Genomic DNA, 18,031 nt, shown 5'->3' with positions numbered 1-18,031 from the left:
GTCCCACTTTCCGTATATCGATAACAGCGTCTATCGTTTATCGAAATGCAATTTCATGCTTACACCAACTGGCATCCAGGTAAAATACGTTGGAAATCTCTGCGGAGCAGCTTAAATTCAATTGCCATCAGCATCAATTTAATGGATTAGCGTTAAAAAATGCCAACCTCACGGAAACGGTGGATGGGGAGAGGCTGGGGATGGGGATGGGTGGGCGCTACAGGTCGGAAGTCTCAGCGTCTACATCGCGTGTGTACGTGTGTGTGGTGTGTATGTGTGTGTACGAAATTCTCTCTCATCAAATTGATAAGTTTAACGGGAATTGTGCCAATTTGGCAGAGTGTGTGTGAGCGGGTGTATGTGTGTGTACGTGTACGTGTGTATGTGCGTAATTGTCAACTGGCAAAGGCAAAGAAGAAGAAATCAGCAGACTATAAAGTTAGGCGTCCTAGACCTTGAGGTTACCCTGTAAGTCAAATATTAACAAGTTAAAAGAGAGGAAACATGAAGTCGTTAAAAATTTTGTATATTGTGGGAAATGATTGAGTATACTAGACTATTAGTTACCCTATAAAGAATTAAGTCAACGTATTTGGTCTATTTGAATGAAGAATGAAGAATTTCTATAAATCGAAGTAAATTTTTGACTTACAAGACTATTAGTTACCCTATAAAGAATAAACTTATAAAGTGACCGTAAGCTAAGACCCTGGCTTACATAGAGAAATTATTTGCAACATTTAAAAATCTTGTGCGTCACCCTGTATACCCCACTCAAGTGGCTACAGGGTATACCAAAATCTTTAAAGTGCCAACAATACGCAAAGGATCCGATTGAGCTTTAGAGCCAAGCAGGAGGCCAGGAGAGGACCGTGGCCGGAACAGGAATACGAGGACGACGCGTCAAACATGCGAAATTAAATTTGGTGCGCGACGCGAGCAACCAAAAAAAATAACCAACAACAATTTGACAAGCAGAAAAGAAATAAGAAGAAGCAGAAGCTGCAAGAGCAAAAGCAGCTCGCACTGATTGGAGTTGGGCGTGGCAGCAAAATAATCCTTTCTGATTTTCTTTCTGCTGCCTCCGTTTATTGTTTTTTGTCTTGGCTCCAGCCAAAATATGTCAACTTTGCCGAACAATCGCTTTAAATAAGCAAACACTGAAGGGGCTTATCGGGGAGTGGGCCAAAGGGCGGAGGTGGGGCTGCATGCTGCGGGGGTGCAAATGTCTTGACATTGATATCAAATGTCGTGCGAATGCCATACAAAATAGTCGCACATTCCATTGTCTACAAAATGTTGCATAGTTCTGTAGTCTGCTTTTTGGGCGCGCGCTCCAGCTGAGGATGATGATGGTAAAAGATGAGAGGCGGGGAGGGAGAGCGGATGGGGGAGAATCAAGGGTGTGGCCTAAGGTTGTTTACAGTTGACACATAGCAGACACAGCTGCAGACAGGCACAACAAAACGAAATGAAAAATCGTCTGGCAGTTTTTCCTTGACAATAACAAAAATGAATTTATTTACGCATTCAAAATCTAAAGACAATAATATTCGTTTATCCAGATGAGCTTTGCGGCAGCTCAACTATAATCTAACTAAGCTCGAGGATTAAATAATAGTTTTCGGATGTGAAAATTTGTTTTCGTGCATTCTGCTTTGTGTGCTATTCGCAAACGTTTTGTCTTACATACTCACTCTCCGGCAGTTTTTCTTGTGACAGCGTTTAGTTGTTTATATTTTGCTTTAAGCGCTGTCCTTAAATGTTGCACTAGCTGTACTACGACTTTGCTACTCTGAAGTTGAGGGGTCTGTTAGTTGAATTTTCTCAACTCATTGCATGCAACTTTCAGCAGTCTGTAGCTTTCTCGTAGCTAAACAAGAGCACAGAAAGAAAGTGCGAGAATGAGCGACATGAAAGTGGGGTAGGAGACTTTTACAGATAGATGGAACAACTGGAATGCATCTCAATCACGAGTTGTTTCCAAACAATTGCACTGTCAAGTGGTTACAAAACTGCGCCAAGTTGCCAACATAAACATACACACACACACACACACACACACACACACACACACACACAAGGGGCACGCACTCTAAAGTGGGCTGGAGTGGGAGAGAGGGGGATATTGTGGGGACTGTAAAAGAACTGTCGATATGCACGTGCAATGAAATCGAAGTTAGCTGCCGCCTGCGCCAGTGTTGAAAAAGGCGTTATACACGCAACGCATGTAGAAAACTTTTGCCATGTTATCAGTGTGGCAAGTTGTTGTTGCTGCTGCTGCTTCTGCTGTTGCTGTTGTTCTCGCTGAGCCTGGAAGTGGCACGTGCTTGCTGCAAGCCTCCTGCCTCCATGCAACACTTGCGATTGTTTCTGAGTGCGGATGAAACGGCAGTGTTGAAAAGTTTTGTGTTTTTCATCAGGACAATGAAAACGCGTGCGTCAACTTTGCGCACAAAGTTGTTGGCTTAAAGGTTGTAGCAGGAGGCGGTTGGACGGGAAGGGAAGGCAGGTGTACGCACAACACACAACAATCCATTGAGCTGCACAAACTGGCAATACCTGGCTATCCTGAACACAGCAAGCGCCACGTTGGATTTCTGTCAAAATCTACCTAGATTTTTTCTTCTTTAAAAAAAACTTCGTAGCCCTGGCAACCCTGAAGCAGCAAAGTAGCTAAACAGAACAGCTTTTAATGCTGTTAACTTTCAGCCATAATTCCTGATGAGCACAATTTTTGCTTCATTTTAGGCCGAATGTCTTGTGGCTTAATTATTTTATCGCACAAGAGCGTCCCGTTTTGTTTTCCTATTTACTTTTTGGCTATTTGCCTACACATAAATCGTTCAAAATGTTATCGTTATCTGGTGGCCAATGTTTACCCACGGCTCTTGTTATTAATTTACGACTGCGGCTACCTATGGCTGCCCGACTTGACTCTACTCGAGCCGACCCTACTCGACTCGATGGAAAGCCTTCAATCATGCGGCCCGCTCACAGCTCCTACTGGAAAATGCGCTTATCTGGGCAAACAGAAGGTGCGCTGCGACGGGCTGACTGTTATCGATAAGACGAACAACTCTTTTTTCAGTGTGAGGGCAAGTTGATTCTATTTGAGTTTTTATCTGACTCGCGAGCAGTTGGGCTTAATCCCTATTTGCAGCTGACGAGCGGCAATTGTAAGCCGGCGGCAGTTGAACTGTCGCAATGTGTGCCTTTTACATCAAACCCCTGCAAGACCCCTCCGCAACTGCCCACTTAACGCTGTCAGCTACTCATGAAACCAATTTGTTTGCCCCGGAACGAGCATTACAAATAGGTAAAACGCACTCACATCAGGCCCCGCGCCCATTCACATTGATTTATCGATTATCAACGCACACACGCGAACCGCCTGCGGTTGGAAAAGCGAGTAAAATAAGCAAAGAATATACAACAAATACAAGACAAAAGAAATTTCATTATTTTCTTCTTTCCTTGTTACTTTTACAAAATCGAATGTTGTAAGTGAGATTTTAAGATTTCAGGCTGCCCCAACCCAGCCATGTACAGCAGCGCAGTGTAGGGGAGTAGGTGGTCGAGCATATGGGCAGAGTATAGTATGGAAAGGGACATAACATTTAAATACATATGGGCTATATAGAACAAAGAACTACTCGGTAACTGAAACCACGATTCCAAATCAATTCGAAAATTTTCATTTTCTCATTAATTGACAAGTCGACTTAAGTTCAAGTGTTGATGTAGCGCACTCAACAGGTCACCAACGACTCGCAGTTTCGCAACTTGTTGTTCAACTCTGCTCTCATGCCATGCCTTCCTGCCTGACACTTCACAACACTGTGCCACGCTGCAGCTCATTAATCAATTTGATTACGCGCAATGAGCTTTGAGAGTTTTTTCGTTTCTTTCATTGTTTTTTTCTTATGGTAACTTTTGACTCTCTCCCCCCTCACTTGACACACACTTGCTCTGGAGCTAGGTCTGTCTTTGCCCTGCAGCTCGCATAATTGTTTAATTTATTGTTATTTATTTGTTTGGCTCAGTTTCGGATTTGTCTGTAAATGGTTTCCAAAACAATTTACGACAAGAAATGAAAACAAATTTCTTTAAAATTTGATGATAACGCGTACAGCTTGTGATGGGTGGAAGGGGGTGGTGGCGGGGTTAGCTGCTACCCGTTTTGCCCCCAACTTCAGTAGTTTAAACAATTTTGCCATACGGCAACGCTGTCAATATTTTTATAGCTTATCTCGCATTGAGGATGAAATTGGGAGCGGGGTTTCAGTCTTTGTAATTGTTTGTTTTGTATGCGCTCAGCTGTGGCATATTTAATGATTAATTGCCAAAGAGTGTGAGCGATGCAGTGGGCGGGGGGAGCCGATAGACCCTGTTCGCTTCCGGGCACAATGGAAACTGTGTCAGCGCAAATAAATCAACGAGCAACTATTTATTAATAAATTAGTGTATGCACAAAAATGCAATTACATATTAAAGAGCGGCCTACATACGCGCATCCACACACACACACACACACACACACACACACACACACACACACGAACACGCACACACACACACGCACGCATGCAGTTGTGCACACACTGGCTGACTGGCAGAGGCGAAATTATTTGCACAGCTGTCAAAGCTTGACCTCAATTTGAGCGCAGCTTTTGTTTGCCTCGCTCCCCCCCCCCCCCCCCCCCCCCTCTCCGTCTCTCTCGCTCACGCTCTTAGAGCTGACCAAAATATTTTTCCAATGCATTTGAATGATTTGTGCGGCGCGTGTGTGCGTGTGTGTGTATGTTTATCTTTGTGTTTGTATTTGTGCTGGGGCCAATGACAGGTGCTTGTGATTTTCATTGTTTTTCGAAAACTTTTTTGACCAACAAAAAAAAAAAAGAATATTCAATTATAGAAAACAAAAGTTTGTTGCGATAAAAATGACAATTTATCTTTGACAGCGCAAGCTTGATAAGCTGGAAGTTAGTTGAAAGTTTTGAAAGAATCCAAATTGAATTTACTTCACTTTTTACAGTTTAGCTTTGCTCTGCCACATCTTTATTGGAGCTCCTGTATTCTGTGTAGGCAATTTTCAGCATGTTTTGATCTTAATTTCGTTGATTGCTAGCACGTCGTAGCCCCATCTCACTCCCACTCACGCCCACTTGTAGCCAACTTCAATAATTCTGAGCGAATCAAAAAAAGGTTAACAGCCGCGTGCGCTTTTGTTTGCTATTCGTTAGGTATATTTACCAAAATTTTGAGGCTGCTTCGCTGCTTCCTCTTCTTTCTATTGGCATGCAAAATGGCTTTGTGTTTGAGTTGTGTCGTGATTTGCATTGGCTACAGCAATTTTTTTACTCTTTTACTTTTGCGTTTACTTCCCACTCACTGCCAAGTAATTTCAACTAACGCTCTTTTCTTTTTGCCTCTCTTGCAGATATTGGACGCCAGCTTGTACAGCAGCCAATCACTGGCCACCTCAGCGATGATAGCGGTTTTCTCGCTGCTGCTGGTGCTTATTGTGCTCATCTCTTCGCTGTTTGTCTGGAAGTAAGTAGAAATAGAATAAGAATAGCAGAAGCAACATAGATATTTGTTGAGCGTGCATTGCTCATTCTTTGACTAATTAAGTGCAGCTTGCTTTGCTTCCTATTTCTGTTCTGCATTGACTAACGCGGGTGCTTGTCTGGGCTGTGATATGAGTGCGGGTGTGTGTCTATGCTTAAACTATGCTGCTACCATTTGTGGCCTGTGGCTCAAGATAACTCGATTGCAGAACTACACTCACACTCACTCACACACACGCCTTGTGTGGCTGCTTGTCTGGTTTTGTCTTGGCTTTGATCGCGGTTTTGAGCGCCTTCTGGGCAACTTATACCGCAGAGGGCGTTGCAACATGTTGCATGTGGCATGCTGCTGTTGCGCTCTCTATTCTTTTTGATATATGCCAGCCAACCAAGATATGGGGCGTCACTGAGCCAACGATGGGACCACACAGCGTCGACTGCATTAATTTTCTATAAATAAGTGTTGCACAGTAGCAACAAGAAAAAAAATGCATAAGCCATAAAAGTGTTGGGCAGCCAGCAATTTAGCGCCACATGAAAAATGCAAGCAATGCGTCAAATGTGCAACAATATAAACTATGCAACTGTACGTACACATACATACATTTATAACTGTAAAAACCCATTTGCTAAAGTCACAAAAACAAACAACTAAACCCCGCAACAACAACAACAGCAAAAGCACGTAAAACGCAATGGCGACCAAACGAGAATTAATGTAGTCTACTTTCCAACACTGACCTACATGTGTGTGGGTGCGCGCTCACTCTAAAAACCAAAACTAAATTAAATTGAAATTTTAAATACACAAGGCAAAAAAACACTAGTAATGGTCGCCATACACCCACACATGCACACAGTTACATCAACTTTTTGAGAGAGCTCAGAGAAAAAATAAAACAATTTGACCAACAAAAAGCTGCAAAAAAAAAAAACAAATGAAATCTGCAGCCAAATAACCGCAGCTAAAGCAAACTAAGAGAGATAGAGAAAGGGAGGGTGAGGAAAACTGGAAAAAAACAACTTGGCTCACGTAACGGTGCTTGGCTTTAATTTACATATGTATGTAGTGCATATGTGTGGGAGAGCAGAGCCAAAGACTTTTGCACGCACATCATAGAGTGCCCTTGTGTGGCTAAAGAGCGGAGAGGGGACAGGGACAGAGTAGCGTTAGTAGCCGCTCAACTCTTTGCATGCTTTAACATAAAGTTCGCCTGTGGTCGGTCTCTGTGTGTATGTGTGTGTGTGTGTGTGTGTGCGTGTGTGTGTGTATGAGTGCATGCATGTAAGAGAGTGTGAACGGCGTGTGTTTGTACGTTTTAATGGTTTAACCAAATTTGGGTGTTTTTTTTTTTTTCATTTAGCTTTGCGCATATGAATTATAGCTAAACATTTATTTGATTTCATGAGTTTGCGAACTTTATGGCGGGACTAAGAGCTTTAGAGTGTGCAGGAAATGAATCCCAAGAGAAATAGGCTGAAAGATCTTTGTGCGCTCTTAAAAATACAATTTCCTTTAAGGTCGCCCCAAGTTATGTGCAACAATATACATCGGCTTTGCTGCTGCTCTTAAAGCTTTGCTCTTTCGCTCAACGCAAGTTGCCCGTGCTGCTTCTTCTCGCCAGCATCAACAAGTGTTGAAGTAACATGTTAGAAAGGAATAGCAACAACAACAACAGCAACATTCGATTTGGCTGTAACGCCTAAAAGTGGGCAATATTCATGGCACTGAAATCAAGCAGGGTGCGCGTCAGAGTCGGGCGGCGGGGTGGGCGGACGCCTGCTGAGCAGTTGCCACAAGCGCTTTTCATACATATTCATTAAAGTTTGCTGACCGCACGAACACACAGGCCGGATAAAGAGGCGGTCGTGAAGCGAGCGGAGGAGGAGGTAAGGGGGGTGTGGCAAGGCAAACAGAGCAAACCAAACACACGCAAATGTTGTTGTTGCTGTTGTCGCTGCTGGTGCTGTTGTGCTTCATCATTTTTGAGGTTATGGCCATGACCAGGACACGCACAAGCTCGCACACACACACACACACACGCACACACACACACACACACACACACAAACACATAGAAAAAGCAGACGAGCATCTTTATTATACGCACACACACACACATACGCTCACAGCATTGCAAAAGCTGCTGCTTTAAGTGTTGCCCCGAAAACTTGCCCCATTTGCTATCTGCATGTGCGTGTTGCTCATCGCGTGTGTGTGTGTGTGTGTGTGTGTGTGAATGACTATGAATGTCCAACGGAAAAAAGCAGGCAAAAAAAGTAGATCTACAACAATAACAATAATAACAACAACAACAACAACAACAACAACTTGAGTCTAGCGCCATTTTTGTGGCATTTATGATGTGGCACATTACTTTTGCCTTTATGGGCGCCAACAACAAATAAATATGAATATGAATGTGAATACATATACATTTCTGCATATGTATATTTGTGTGCTCGTATATGTGTGTGTGTGTGTGGATGTGCGTTTGGGTTATCGCGTTGCGTGTGCCGACAACAAAGCGACATAGAAAACCTATAAATAAAATAGCAACTAATTTTATTTATTTTATTTTTTTTCTCTTTCGATTTTCGTCTCATATAATAGAAATAAAATAATCGTAATGTCAACACATAAAAGCCGAAAGTTGTTCTTGTTTTTGTATTGTTGTTTTGGGGCGTGAAAAAAAAACAATTTCAGATACAGTAGGAGTTGGAGTGGCAATAGACAGTTGCTTAAAGCCAAGTTAATTTAATTTGCTTTTTGGTTAACGCCAATAAAAGTGTGTTGCAAAAGGAGCTAAAGTAGCAGCATTCGATAGTCGATAGTGTTGTAAAACGAGAATCATTAAGGAAGATTCAAGGTTTATTATTAGTAAAAACGGATTTTTGTATGCCCTTGTAAAGGATATTATATCCTTAAATATGTTCAAAAATCTATTAAAATTCGACACAATATCACATCTATAGCTGCCATGGGAAGGCAACTTTTCTTTACCGACAGTCATAATTCAGCCTTAGCCAGGAAGTTCCCTCCGATTCGTCCACTTGTATGTGCCTGTCAATAAGCCCACCTTTATTTTGTAGCTTATTACCTTTTGGAATTGGCTTTGTAGCTGCCAGCTTTTAATATACATACTCTTCAGGGATTTCCTAATTGTTTTTTCTCTCTCGAAAAACCCTCATAATTACACCACTTTTTCAATTTACTCATACGTCGCATTTTCACATACAGTTTTTTTTAAAGTGAAATACCGAAACATTTAGTATTTTTTTTTTTGTTAAAATCATAAATGGAATTTATTACGAGTCCATGGAGTCGCCTGTTCATAATTACCTTAATTATTTTAATAAACCGCCAGAGTGTGTTGAAACCTCACACTACCGACCCCCCTCCCCTCGTCACCCGTTCCAATCTGCCGCTTCACACGGCAACTGACCAACTTTTTGCAAATGTTTGCACATTGAACTTTATTAATTGCATAAAATGTGAGCTGTGCCACCAAAAAGTATGCAACATGTGCTGCAATTGGGTGAAGGGAGAGAGGGTGGGGGTAGAATTGTTGGCAAGAGTTGAAAAAATCTGAAGCGCTTGTCGTGCAAACTGTTAACATTGTCGCCAGTTAATAATATCTCAATAAATAAGCTTAATTTTATGCAAATAATTACAAATGAAGAGCAATGTTAAAGGTTTTTTTTCCGTGTGATTTTTTAAAATTTAATTTTGTTGTTTTTTTCTGCACGCCCAACTGAAGCATGTTAAAGTCAAGTGAGATGCCACTTGCTCGCGCGCTCATGCATATTAAATAGATACGGGCGCTGGCAACCCTGGCAACAGGCCCCCCAAAAAGTTATGGCCCATGGGCTGCTGCGGTATCTGCATGCGTGTGTGTATGTGTGTCTTGCCATTAATGTTGACTGCTAAATAAATAAAATCAATTTCGCTTGCTTGCAATTTCACTTGCCTGCCGCGTCCCTTTTCGTCCCTTGTCGCTCTCAACAAAAGTATGACAACCCTGTCACGCAGTGTGCAATAACACAATCACAATTTGCGCTACTTTCGAGCCGCATCTACTTTTATTTTCGCTTTATGGCCATGCTACAAAATTGTCTACATATTGCCTCTCGTTGGCCAGGGTTGCCCTGGCAATTTTTAATCAAGTGCAGACCCTAAAGAATACACGTTTAAACAGGCAGGCAAACTTATTTGTTTGGGGTTGTCATGCTCTCAATTTCATTATCATTATTATATATATTATTTTTATGAAATCGCGTTAAATCTGAGCTTGGGAACAGCCTTTTCAGCATGTTCTCAATTTCATTTACAGCTGAGAACGAAACGAGAATTTCGAATACGCTTGCAGCAACTTTTAGACATAAATCGCAATCAACATTTAGTTAAACTTATTTAGTTAATATTGCAATTTGGAAAATTTTTGCGTGGACACTGCTTAAGAAATTCACATATATACATATATTCAATTCTGCATTTGGCACAGCTTTAATGTTTTTTATTCACGTCCATATTGAAAATCGAAAATCGCGAAAATGAGCTAAATTTGAAATTGGGAACGGGCTTTTCCTCAGGTCTCGCGTACAGTGATTTGACTTGTTGCTGCGGCTTTCTGCTATGCACTCTAATAAAGCCTTTCCATACCCCTGCCCCCCGCCCCTTTTCACCCACCCATGCAGTTCGATGTCCACTGTTGCATGTTGGCCGCAAATGTGGTTTGCGGCTTAGCGTGTGGCAGCTGCAGTTGATGCAAGGATCAAAGCGCGAACATACCACAAACGACTTAACAGACATTCGCATATAAGCATATACATATATCTACAGATACATACATGTGTTTAGTAATAGATACAGACAATTAGATTTCATGGCAGCCGCAACAATCCCCACTCAGCCCATTTGCATATCAAAGTCAAAGACTTTGTCTTTTGGTCTTTTTTTGTTGTTGTTGTTGCTTTCCTCGAACTATATTTGCGGCTGCTTCACGTGCCACCCTCAAGACGGAGTGTAGTTCATAAATAAAAGATACGCTTGCATATTATAAGAATTGGGCATCGTAACCACCCCCCCCCCCCCCCCTTCCCCACATACCGTGTTACCCCTGTGCAACCCCTTCGAAAGCAGACTCCATCTTAGTTCCGCCCTCACGTACAATCGCATTGTTGCCTCGGCTACATTTTATTGTAAATTGCTTATGCCACGAGGCAACCCTTGATGCTTGCCCCAAAGGTATGCCGCATGGGGCAGCTGCTTACGGGATACCCCCTCACCCCTTTTGTATATAAATATATATATAGATTTAGTTTCTTTGGACTCTTCTTGTACGCGCTGGCCAAATTATACGACACTCCTGGGACGCTGCGTCCATTGCAAAAGCTTTGGCCATAATGCTGAGAGAAATCAAACATGATGCTTAAGGGGTTAAAGCACACACACACCCGCTCACATACACACCCACACACGCACAGTCTCGAGGCTGCGTTTAAACTCGCATGCGTTGATTTCATTTTTACGCCTCGTAAGTGAAATGAAATGAAATAAGCTGAAGGAAGAAAGCAAAGCAAGGCCCTGTCCTTCTGTGCTTGCGCTTTTGTTTCGCCTCCTTTGGCTTGTGCGTCATATTGTGGCATGCCACATTATTTAATTTACTTTTAAGAATATTTTACAAGGCACGCAGACAGCCTGACAGCCTGACAGTCCTCGCTCACGCGCTAAACGAAAGGCAAACAGGCAGCCTCAGCCTCAGACTGGCTCAAGCAGCGACTCTTAACCTCAGCACACACACACATACACACACACACGCACTATGCTCTCTTCTCGAGCGGGGTTAATTTGCAAGTTGATGGCTTTTGTGCGAGTTTTATCTGCTCTCTGTAGATTTTGTCAGCTGGCAGACATTTTCATTAATATTTGCTTTTAAATATGTAGACAGTCAACTATATAACTTGACATAAACGCTTTCTCTTAAGCGAGCTCTTGCTCTCTCTTGAGTGTATTTAAATTAGTTTCTTCTTTTACCGTCGTGCGAGTCTTTCTTAAAGTTTTAACTGGCTGTCAAGCTCAAGAAGTTACACAATAATTTATTCCCTTCAAAGCTTTTTGATTATCTTCTGCTCTTCATTCGTAAACATACAGCTGGCAGTTTTATAATCTCTTCTTTATGCGGCATTCGCATGACATGCTCTTAATAATTTATGAAGTCCTCTTTGTGCGGTATTCGTAAACGTTTGTTTGTATAAAATTGAATTCCTATTTTCTTAGCCAAAGCGCATTCATGTTTCGGTTCTTTGTTTTAAAACGTGCCTGCTGCCCGAAAGTAGGCTAGCATATTTATTATATATGTGCGTATATTACGTATATATGCCCCATTCCGACAATCAGATGCGCTGATGGTTGGCTTTCGCTTTCTATTTTGTGGGTCGAGTGGGGCTTGTGCATGCGAGTTTTTACGAGCGACTTCCGTTTGACAACGCAACATGTTTACCTACAAGACATTACAAGGACGACAACTCTCCCCCTCCCTCTCCCCCTCCAACCTCGCTCCTTTCCCAACCGCTGCCCCTAACCACTACTCATACATTTTGTATACCTGGCCCTGGGGCATGCTACGTGGCGCGGCGTCAATTTAATTCCACATTTTTCATTATGCTTATGCTGAGCGCGCTTGGGAACTGAGAGTTTGCCATATGGCAGCTGTAAGAGGTTGCCGCTCGTCGGATTGTGGGAGGGATGCAGAAGAGGGGGTGGGTGGTGGTTTTTAGCTGTTAGCTGATGTTGTCTTTGCCATGGGCAACACTTAATTATGTTCATTATTTTCATGGCACGCGGTTCCCAAACGCCATCGACTTTGTTTTGGCATCCTTCCTTGTGTCTTTGTCCTTGTGTGCTTAGCGTGTTTCTCCTTCTTCCTCTTCCTCTCTGTAGCTAGCTGCTTATTTAAATTGAATTTTATGTGGCACACTTTTTAGTGACATTCCATGTTTTTTCCTGTTTTTGGTTTGTTTTTTGCCTTGCCTTTGTCGCATTCTTTGGTAGTAAAGCAGCTTGTGCTATTTGCCAAAGACTAAATGAAATATTTGCTGATGTTTTGCTTGATGCGTGTTTACCTGGCCAAAGCCCGGGCCCATTCGCCACTTGGCATTTATCATGGCCAGCCACGCCCAACAGGCCATACGCCCATGTCTGAGCCTGCCATTTTGCAGCCATTACAAATCGATTTGTCTTGCCTCGTCCTCGTCCGCGTCCTCGTCGTCTGCTGCTGCTGACCGAAAACTTATAGCTCTATTAAGCGAAACGCAGCTCGAACAACGTCATCAACGTGGCTCTTGTCAAGTCTGCTCTGGTTCTCTTCACCTCCGCTTCGCTGCTTTTGAGTCTCTTCTCTTAAGCTGCTTTGCCAAATTTATTCAAATGACCTCATGCCGTCGCTCTCTCTCTCTCTCTCTCTCTCTTTCAATTTCTCTCTCCTGTTGCCAAGGCTCACTTTTATTTACGAAACAGCTTTAAGTTAAGCTTTAAGTCTTTACTAGCCGCCCCATCCTTCTCTCTTCCTTTCTCTCTCACTCTCTCTTGTATAACATTTCCGCTTTCCCTCTCTTTTCATTTAAGCTGATTGACACTTAAAGCCAGCTGAGCTTTTTACTTTGCTTGAGTCTGCTCTAGCACAGTCTTAAGCTTTTGCTGAAGGACCTGTTTTTACGTAAGCTTTTAACCAGGATCTCTTTAACTCAGTCACTTTTGACTTGAGCTTGACTCTCTGCTGTTGGTGTTAAATCAGGCAGAATTCTTTTGGTGTCGGCCTTCTATGCAAATATTTAGTTCATGTTTTCCTTGGCGCTCTCTTATCTATCTTAAACTTTTATACGTTTGTTGCGAGTCCGTTTATTTTCTTTCTCTTTTTTCGGCTCCCACAACATAGCTTTAAGTTTTTGTTGCGCTTTAAGTATTTGATAAGTATTCAAAAATACGTATTAATGAACAATTTCTCGTTCTCTTTCTATGCTTACAGAAACAAACGAAAGGTACAGAATCTACTGCCCTGCAAGACGCCCACTCGTGGCGCCCTCAGCAGCACGCTGCCATTGGGTGGCGGTGGGGGTGGATCGCACGGTGGGCAGCATCATCATCATGCCATGTACGAGGATCCTGATGCGCATTTGGGTCATCATCGACCGCTGGTGATGCGGCATCATCAATATCAGCAGCATCCGCATCATCAGCATCCGCATCATCATCATCACCATCATCATCATTATCAGCAGCATCCGCATGCAGAGGTTAGTATTGTGTTAATGCCAACCCCCCCTCCCCTCTCCCACCTCGACCCATCCAGTCTGATGTCTTTTTGTTCGGCAAGCTGTTTAATTGTCGTACAGGAAGTTTTGTGTTTTTTTCGAGTCGTTGTCAGGTTCCGTGCTGGGCCTAACATTACGACAATTCCTGTCAAAACATTGCACTGTCATTGTCAACTTGTCACACACACAAGACACACGCACACTCGCACACATGCACATTAATTCAATTGTTAAAACGGTGTTATATGATACCTCTTTTCCTTAGTGCCTACTTTGATCCTTGCTTCGTATTCATTGATTGTTCTATTGCTTTGTGCTCCTTCCTTAACTCAATTTACACTTGAACTTGACAGCCGCACATATCAAATTCATATTCATATTCATAGACAGATATGTATATGTGTATATACTATATATAACATATTTATCCTGCTGCATTATCTGCTTTGCCTTTCGGCCTGATTCGTGCGCCTTTTGTGCCATTTTTGCGACTCTCGACGCCTTTGGTTATGTGTAAAGTAAAGGGAGCTGGTGGGCATGACGTGCTTGTCCCTTTTTATTTTCTTTGTCTTCTTGCTTTTCATATCTTCATATTTCTTGATACCGCTTTATGGTCCACTTATCTTCGTCCTGTGTGCGCTTAAAATGAAGTGCGTATTTATTTTATTGTCTGATAAACAGCTCCTTTAGGCCATGAAACCGTTCAAGTCCTCTACTTTGCTTTCCAACGGGGTAATCTGCAAGTTCTGAGCTCCAAATCTCAATAATTTGGCGCTCTAATTGTTATTCTTTTACTGAACTCAACTGACATCCTGTGTTTAAACATAATTCCTCCGCTTATAATTTTACATGCACGTGCTAATTTTTTTTTTTAAGTGACCTACTTCAAGCGTGTTTTTGTCCTGTTTCGTCCTGTTTATGTTCCGTTTTGCTCTGCATATTTATTATTCATTTCTCGTGGCATTTGTTTTTGCCTTTTGCCTTTCGCCTTTGTTCGGCTTTGAGCGCTGTTTCAACAACTGCTTACGGTTTGCTTTGCTTTCTGTCAAATACCCTGTGAAGGCATATGCGAGCGTTGGATATACGCATGATACGGTCGACGTTGTCTCAACCAAATATTTGGGGTTTCTGACTTTCAATATTATATTGACTTATACCCTGCATATGTTGACCCTTAAATACCCTGTAAGACCCCATTGAACAGAAAAGTCAGTGGGCTTAACGTGAGCACCTGCCATGTTGGCTTAATCTCACGGTATTCGAAAATACAACGAGCCGAAACAATGCGTCGGACTATCGCCCCTCCAGGACACTGTCCCTGCTCGAACAGTATCCCTTCGGTACCAATTGAATGAATGCCGGGCGGAGGCAATACATTCCCTCATTGGTGGGAGGTGAGGCCGGTCTAAAACCTCATAAAAAAAAGCTATGTATTGGTTGAAACGCAACTCCACGTCGAGCAAGCTCTACCCGCTTTGGGTATAAACCACAGCCACCACGATACTCCCCGAAGGGCCGCAACCAAAAAGTCAGGACGGAACAAGTTCCGTGGGCTCCTGGCTACCCGTGGTACCAAATTTACTTACAGTTTTGGTCGACTGCCGTAGATGTATACTACCCAGTTTGGCCTCCACCGGCCTAAGAATGGGTCGTCTTATTGTTTTCGCCGCTCGAATTAGCTGGTTGTCCGAATATACCTCGGACAATCACCCAGGGTCACCGCGAGGAGGCCACTAATAATTATATGTGGGGCACAATGTGCCTTCGAGTCGACTTGACTAATGATTTACGAAATACGCAGCATGCCCTTCTACATCGGTCCATTAAACCCCACCCCATTGAACAGTAGTGGGTAGATAAATTTAAAGCGTGAGCTTCTGACTGGTAAATATCAAATGTTTCCCTTTAGTTACTTATCGTCTAACAGGGTGCCAGTCGAACATGTTTTTTAACTGTGATATGGCTTCTGCTGTGTCTCGACACATTTCGCCTTGTCTTAAAGTTTTTCCCGAGGCTTTGTCAGTTCTGTTCTATTCTGTAAAACGCTTCCCACAAGCCGAATGAAAGTTCTCACTAACTCACTCTCTCTCCTTTTCTCTCTCTCTTTCTTTTATAGCTGCTGCAGGGCAAGAGCATACATTATCCGAGCGGTTATCCGATGACGCGCTCACCGCCCTTTCTTGTCAGCTCCTCACCCGGCCCGGATCCGTATCGCTCAAATGACAATGTCTACGAGGAGCTGGGACCCGGACGCGTGGACTCCGACGGCGAGTCGGAGCCGCCGCTGCACTCGGACGATGATTTTGCCGAGGACGAGCTGTCGCTGCCCGGCGAGTGCAGCTTCCACAAGGAGGCCAACAGCATACCGCTGACAAGCACCGCGCCTGCGTCCACGCCCTACCACGAACGCGCCTCCGGCAGCAGCGGCAGTAGTGCAGCAGTCGGAGCTGCAGGCATGCAGGTGCCGCCACCGCCGCAGGAGCGGCACAGCGGGCTGAGCTCTGGCTCCTCGACGGCACAGGATGCCTCCACGGCCAGTGCATCCGCCAGCAGCAGCCACAACAACAACATCAACAATAACAACAGCAACAGCCACGAGCTGGCAAGCGGCGGCCCGCTGCGCCGCACTCCCCGCAGCCGCCAGCAGCGTGCGCAGGACGAATTGAACAACAGCAGCTCCACGGCGGAGATTGCGGATCTGGCGCCACTCTACGATAATCGCAGCAACATGATGTCCCTCGGCTATTTGGCGCGCTCGACTGCGCCGCAATTCTATAACACGCTCGAGCACGAGGTGGAGCGCCGGAATCGCATCAATGCACAGCTAAGCCGGGCGCCGGTTCCGCCGCTGGCGACCATCTATCGGGAGCGCATACGCTATCCCAGCGTCCAGCAGTATGCGCCAAACAGTGCCAACGGCCTGCTGGCTGCCACCATGCGGGCGCGCACCCAGCCGCGGCTCGTGGATCGCCGTCTGGCGGCGCATCAGCATCAGCATCACCGCATCCATGCGGCGCCGCTGGCAACGGAGCCCGCCTACGGCTATGCGGAGCCCATGTACAATGCCAACTATTATTATGATAGCGTCGGTGCCGGTGCCGGTGCAAGTGGATCGGCTCGTCCCTATGCCTCCACACTGCTGCCCACAACAACAACAACCACAACAGCTGCTGCGGCAGATTACAGGCAACCCTACGGCGACTCGAGCTTTGGCTCCGACTCAGGCTACAGTCACCACACGCCGGCTAGCTCGATTGGCCGCCAAGATTATGATCTAGCCGAGCCGCAGATGCAACCTAAGCCCAGCAAGCTGAGCGCCGCCTTGAGCTTTGGCTGGCATCGGGCTAGAAAAACAACTGCCACGCCCATTGCATCTATTAGCAGCAGCAGCAATAGTAACAGCAACAACGAGGCGACCAGCCCCAACAACAACAGCAACAACAGCGCCTGCTCCACGGTCACCTCGCAGCTGGACAACAACAATGCGGCCAGCTTATCCCCGGCGTAGATCTGAAAGGTATTACCAGACCCGAGCCATTCGTGCGTGTATATAAACTGGGAGCGTAAGGCTCTCTTCCTCTCTTAATATACGTGTACAGTTAGCTTGTAGTTAGCCTAGATGTTAAGCTCATGTATTTGAGATGTAACTAAGTGTAGTTCTACCCTCTCTACTGTTCTCTCGCCGCTGCGTGTACATCGTGAAAGCAATAGACATATGTTTTAGATATGCTAAGTTAGGAACCCCGCCCCCTACATATATATATATATCCTATTTGGGGGCTGCCATAAGTTAAAAGTCAGTTTAACTTCTAGAAAGCAAAGAACTTATAGCGCCTAAGTGTTTTTCCAATGTGATTGCCAAATTCTACAATTTAATATAATGAAAATAACTGAAAGCAAACTAATTTATAACGTAAATTATGAAGAAACTAATCTTTTTTATTGTCCAGTTTATGTAATTTTAACTGCATTTTATAAGCTTTTGTTTGTTATTTTAGTTTTTAAGCAAAAGAACAAACCGAACAAAAAAACGAACGTTGATGAAAACTTAAAAAAAAAACAATACCAAAATATTAAAAGATATCACAAAATTGAAACTCAATTGGCTTTTTATACCCTTGCGAATTTTCAGTTTGCAAAATTTT

The 18,031-nt window shown here is 43.8% G+C and overlaps 1 protein-coding gene across 1 annotated transcript in view; it reads left to right on the top strand.

Annotated features, from left to right (window-relative positions):
* Positions 1 to 18,031, top strand: part of LOC115766209 (dendritic arbor reduction protein 1) — a 29,198-nt gene extending 11,167 nt beyond the window's left edge. The window contains exons 3-5 of the mRNA XM_030710061.1: positions 5,444 to 5,556; positions 13,601 to 13,868; positions 16,003 to 18,031. Coding sequence (XP_030565921.1) covers positions 5,444 to 5,556; positions 13,601 to 13,868; positions 16,003 to 17,394 — 1,773 coding nt within the window. The 3' untranslated portion in view covers positions 17,395 to 18,031. The remainder of the gene's footprint in view (positions 1 to 5,443; positions 5,557 to 13,600; positions 13,869 to 16,002) is intronic.

The sequence above is a fragment of the Drosophila novamexicana genome, unplaced genomic scaffold, assembly GCF_003285875.2.
Source record: "Drosophila novamexicana strain 15010-1031.04,08,12 unplaced genomic scaffold, DnovRS2.1 tig00001062-arrow-arrow-pilon, whole genome shotgun sequence".
Classification (NCBI taxonomy): domain Eukaryota; kingdom Metazoa; phylum Arthropoda; class Insecta; order Diptera; family Drosophilidae; genus Drosophila; species Drosophila novamexicana.
Note: the sequence above shows the minus strand (reverse complement) of the source record. Positions and strands in the feature narration are given on the sequence as shown.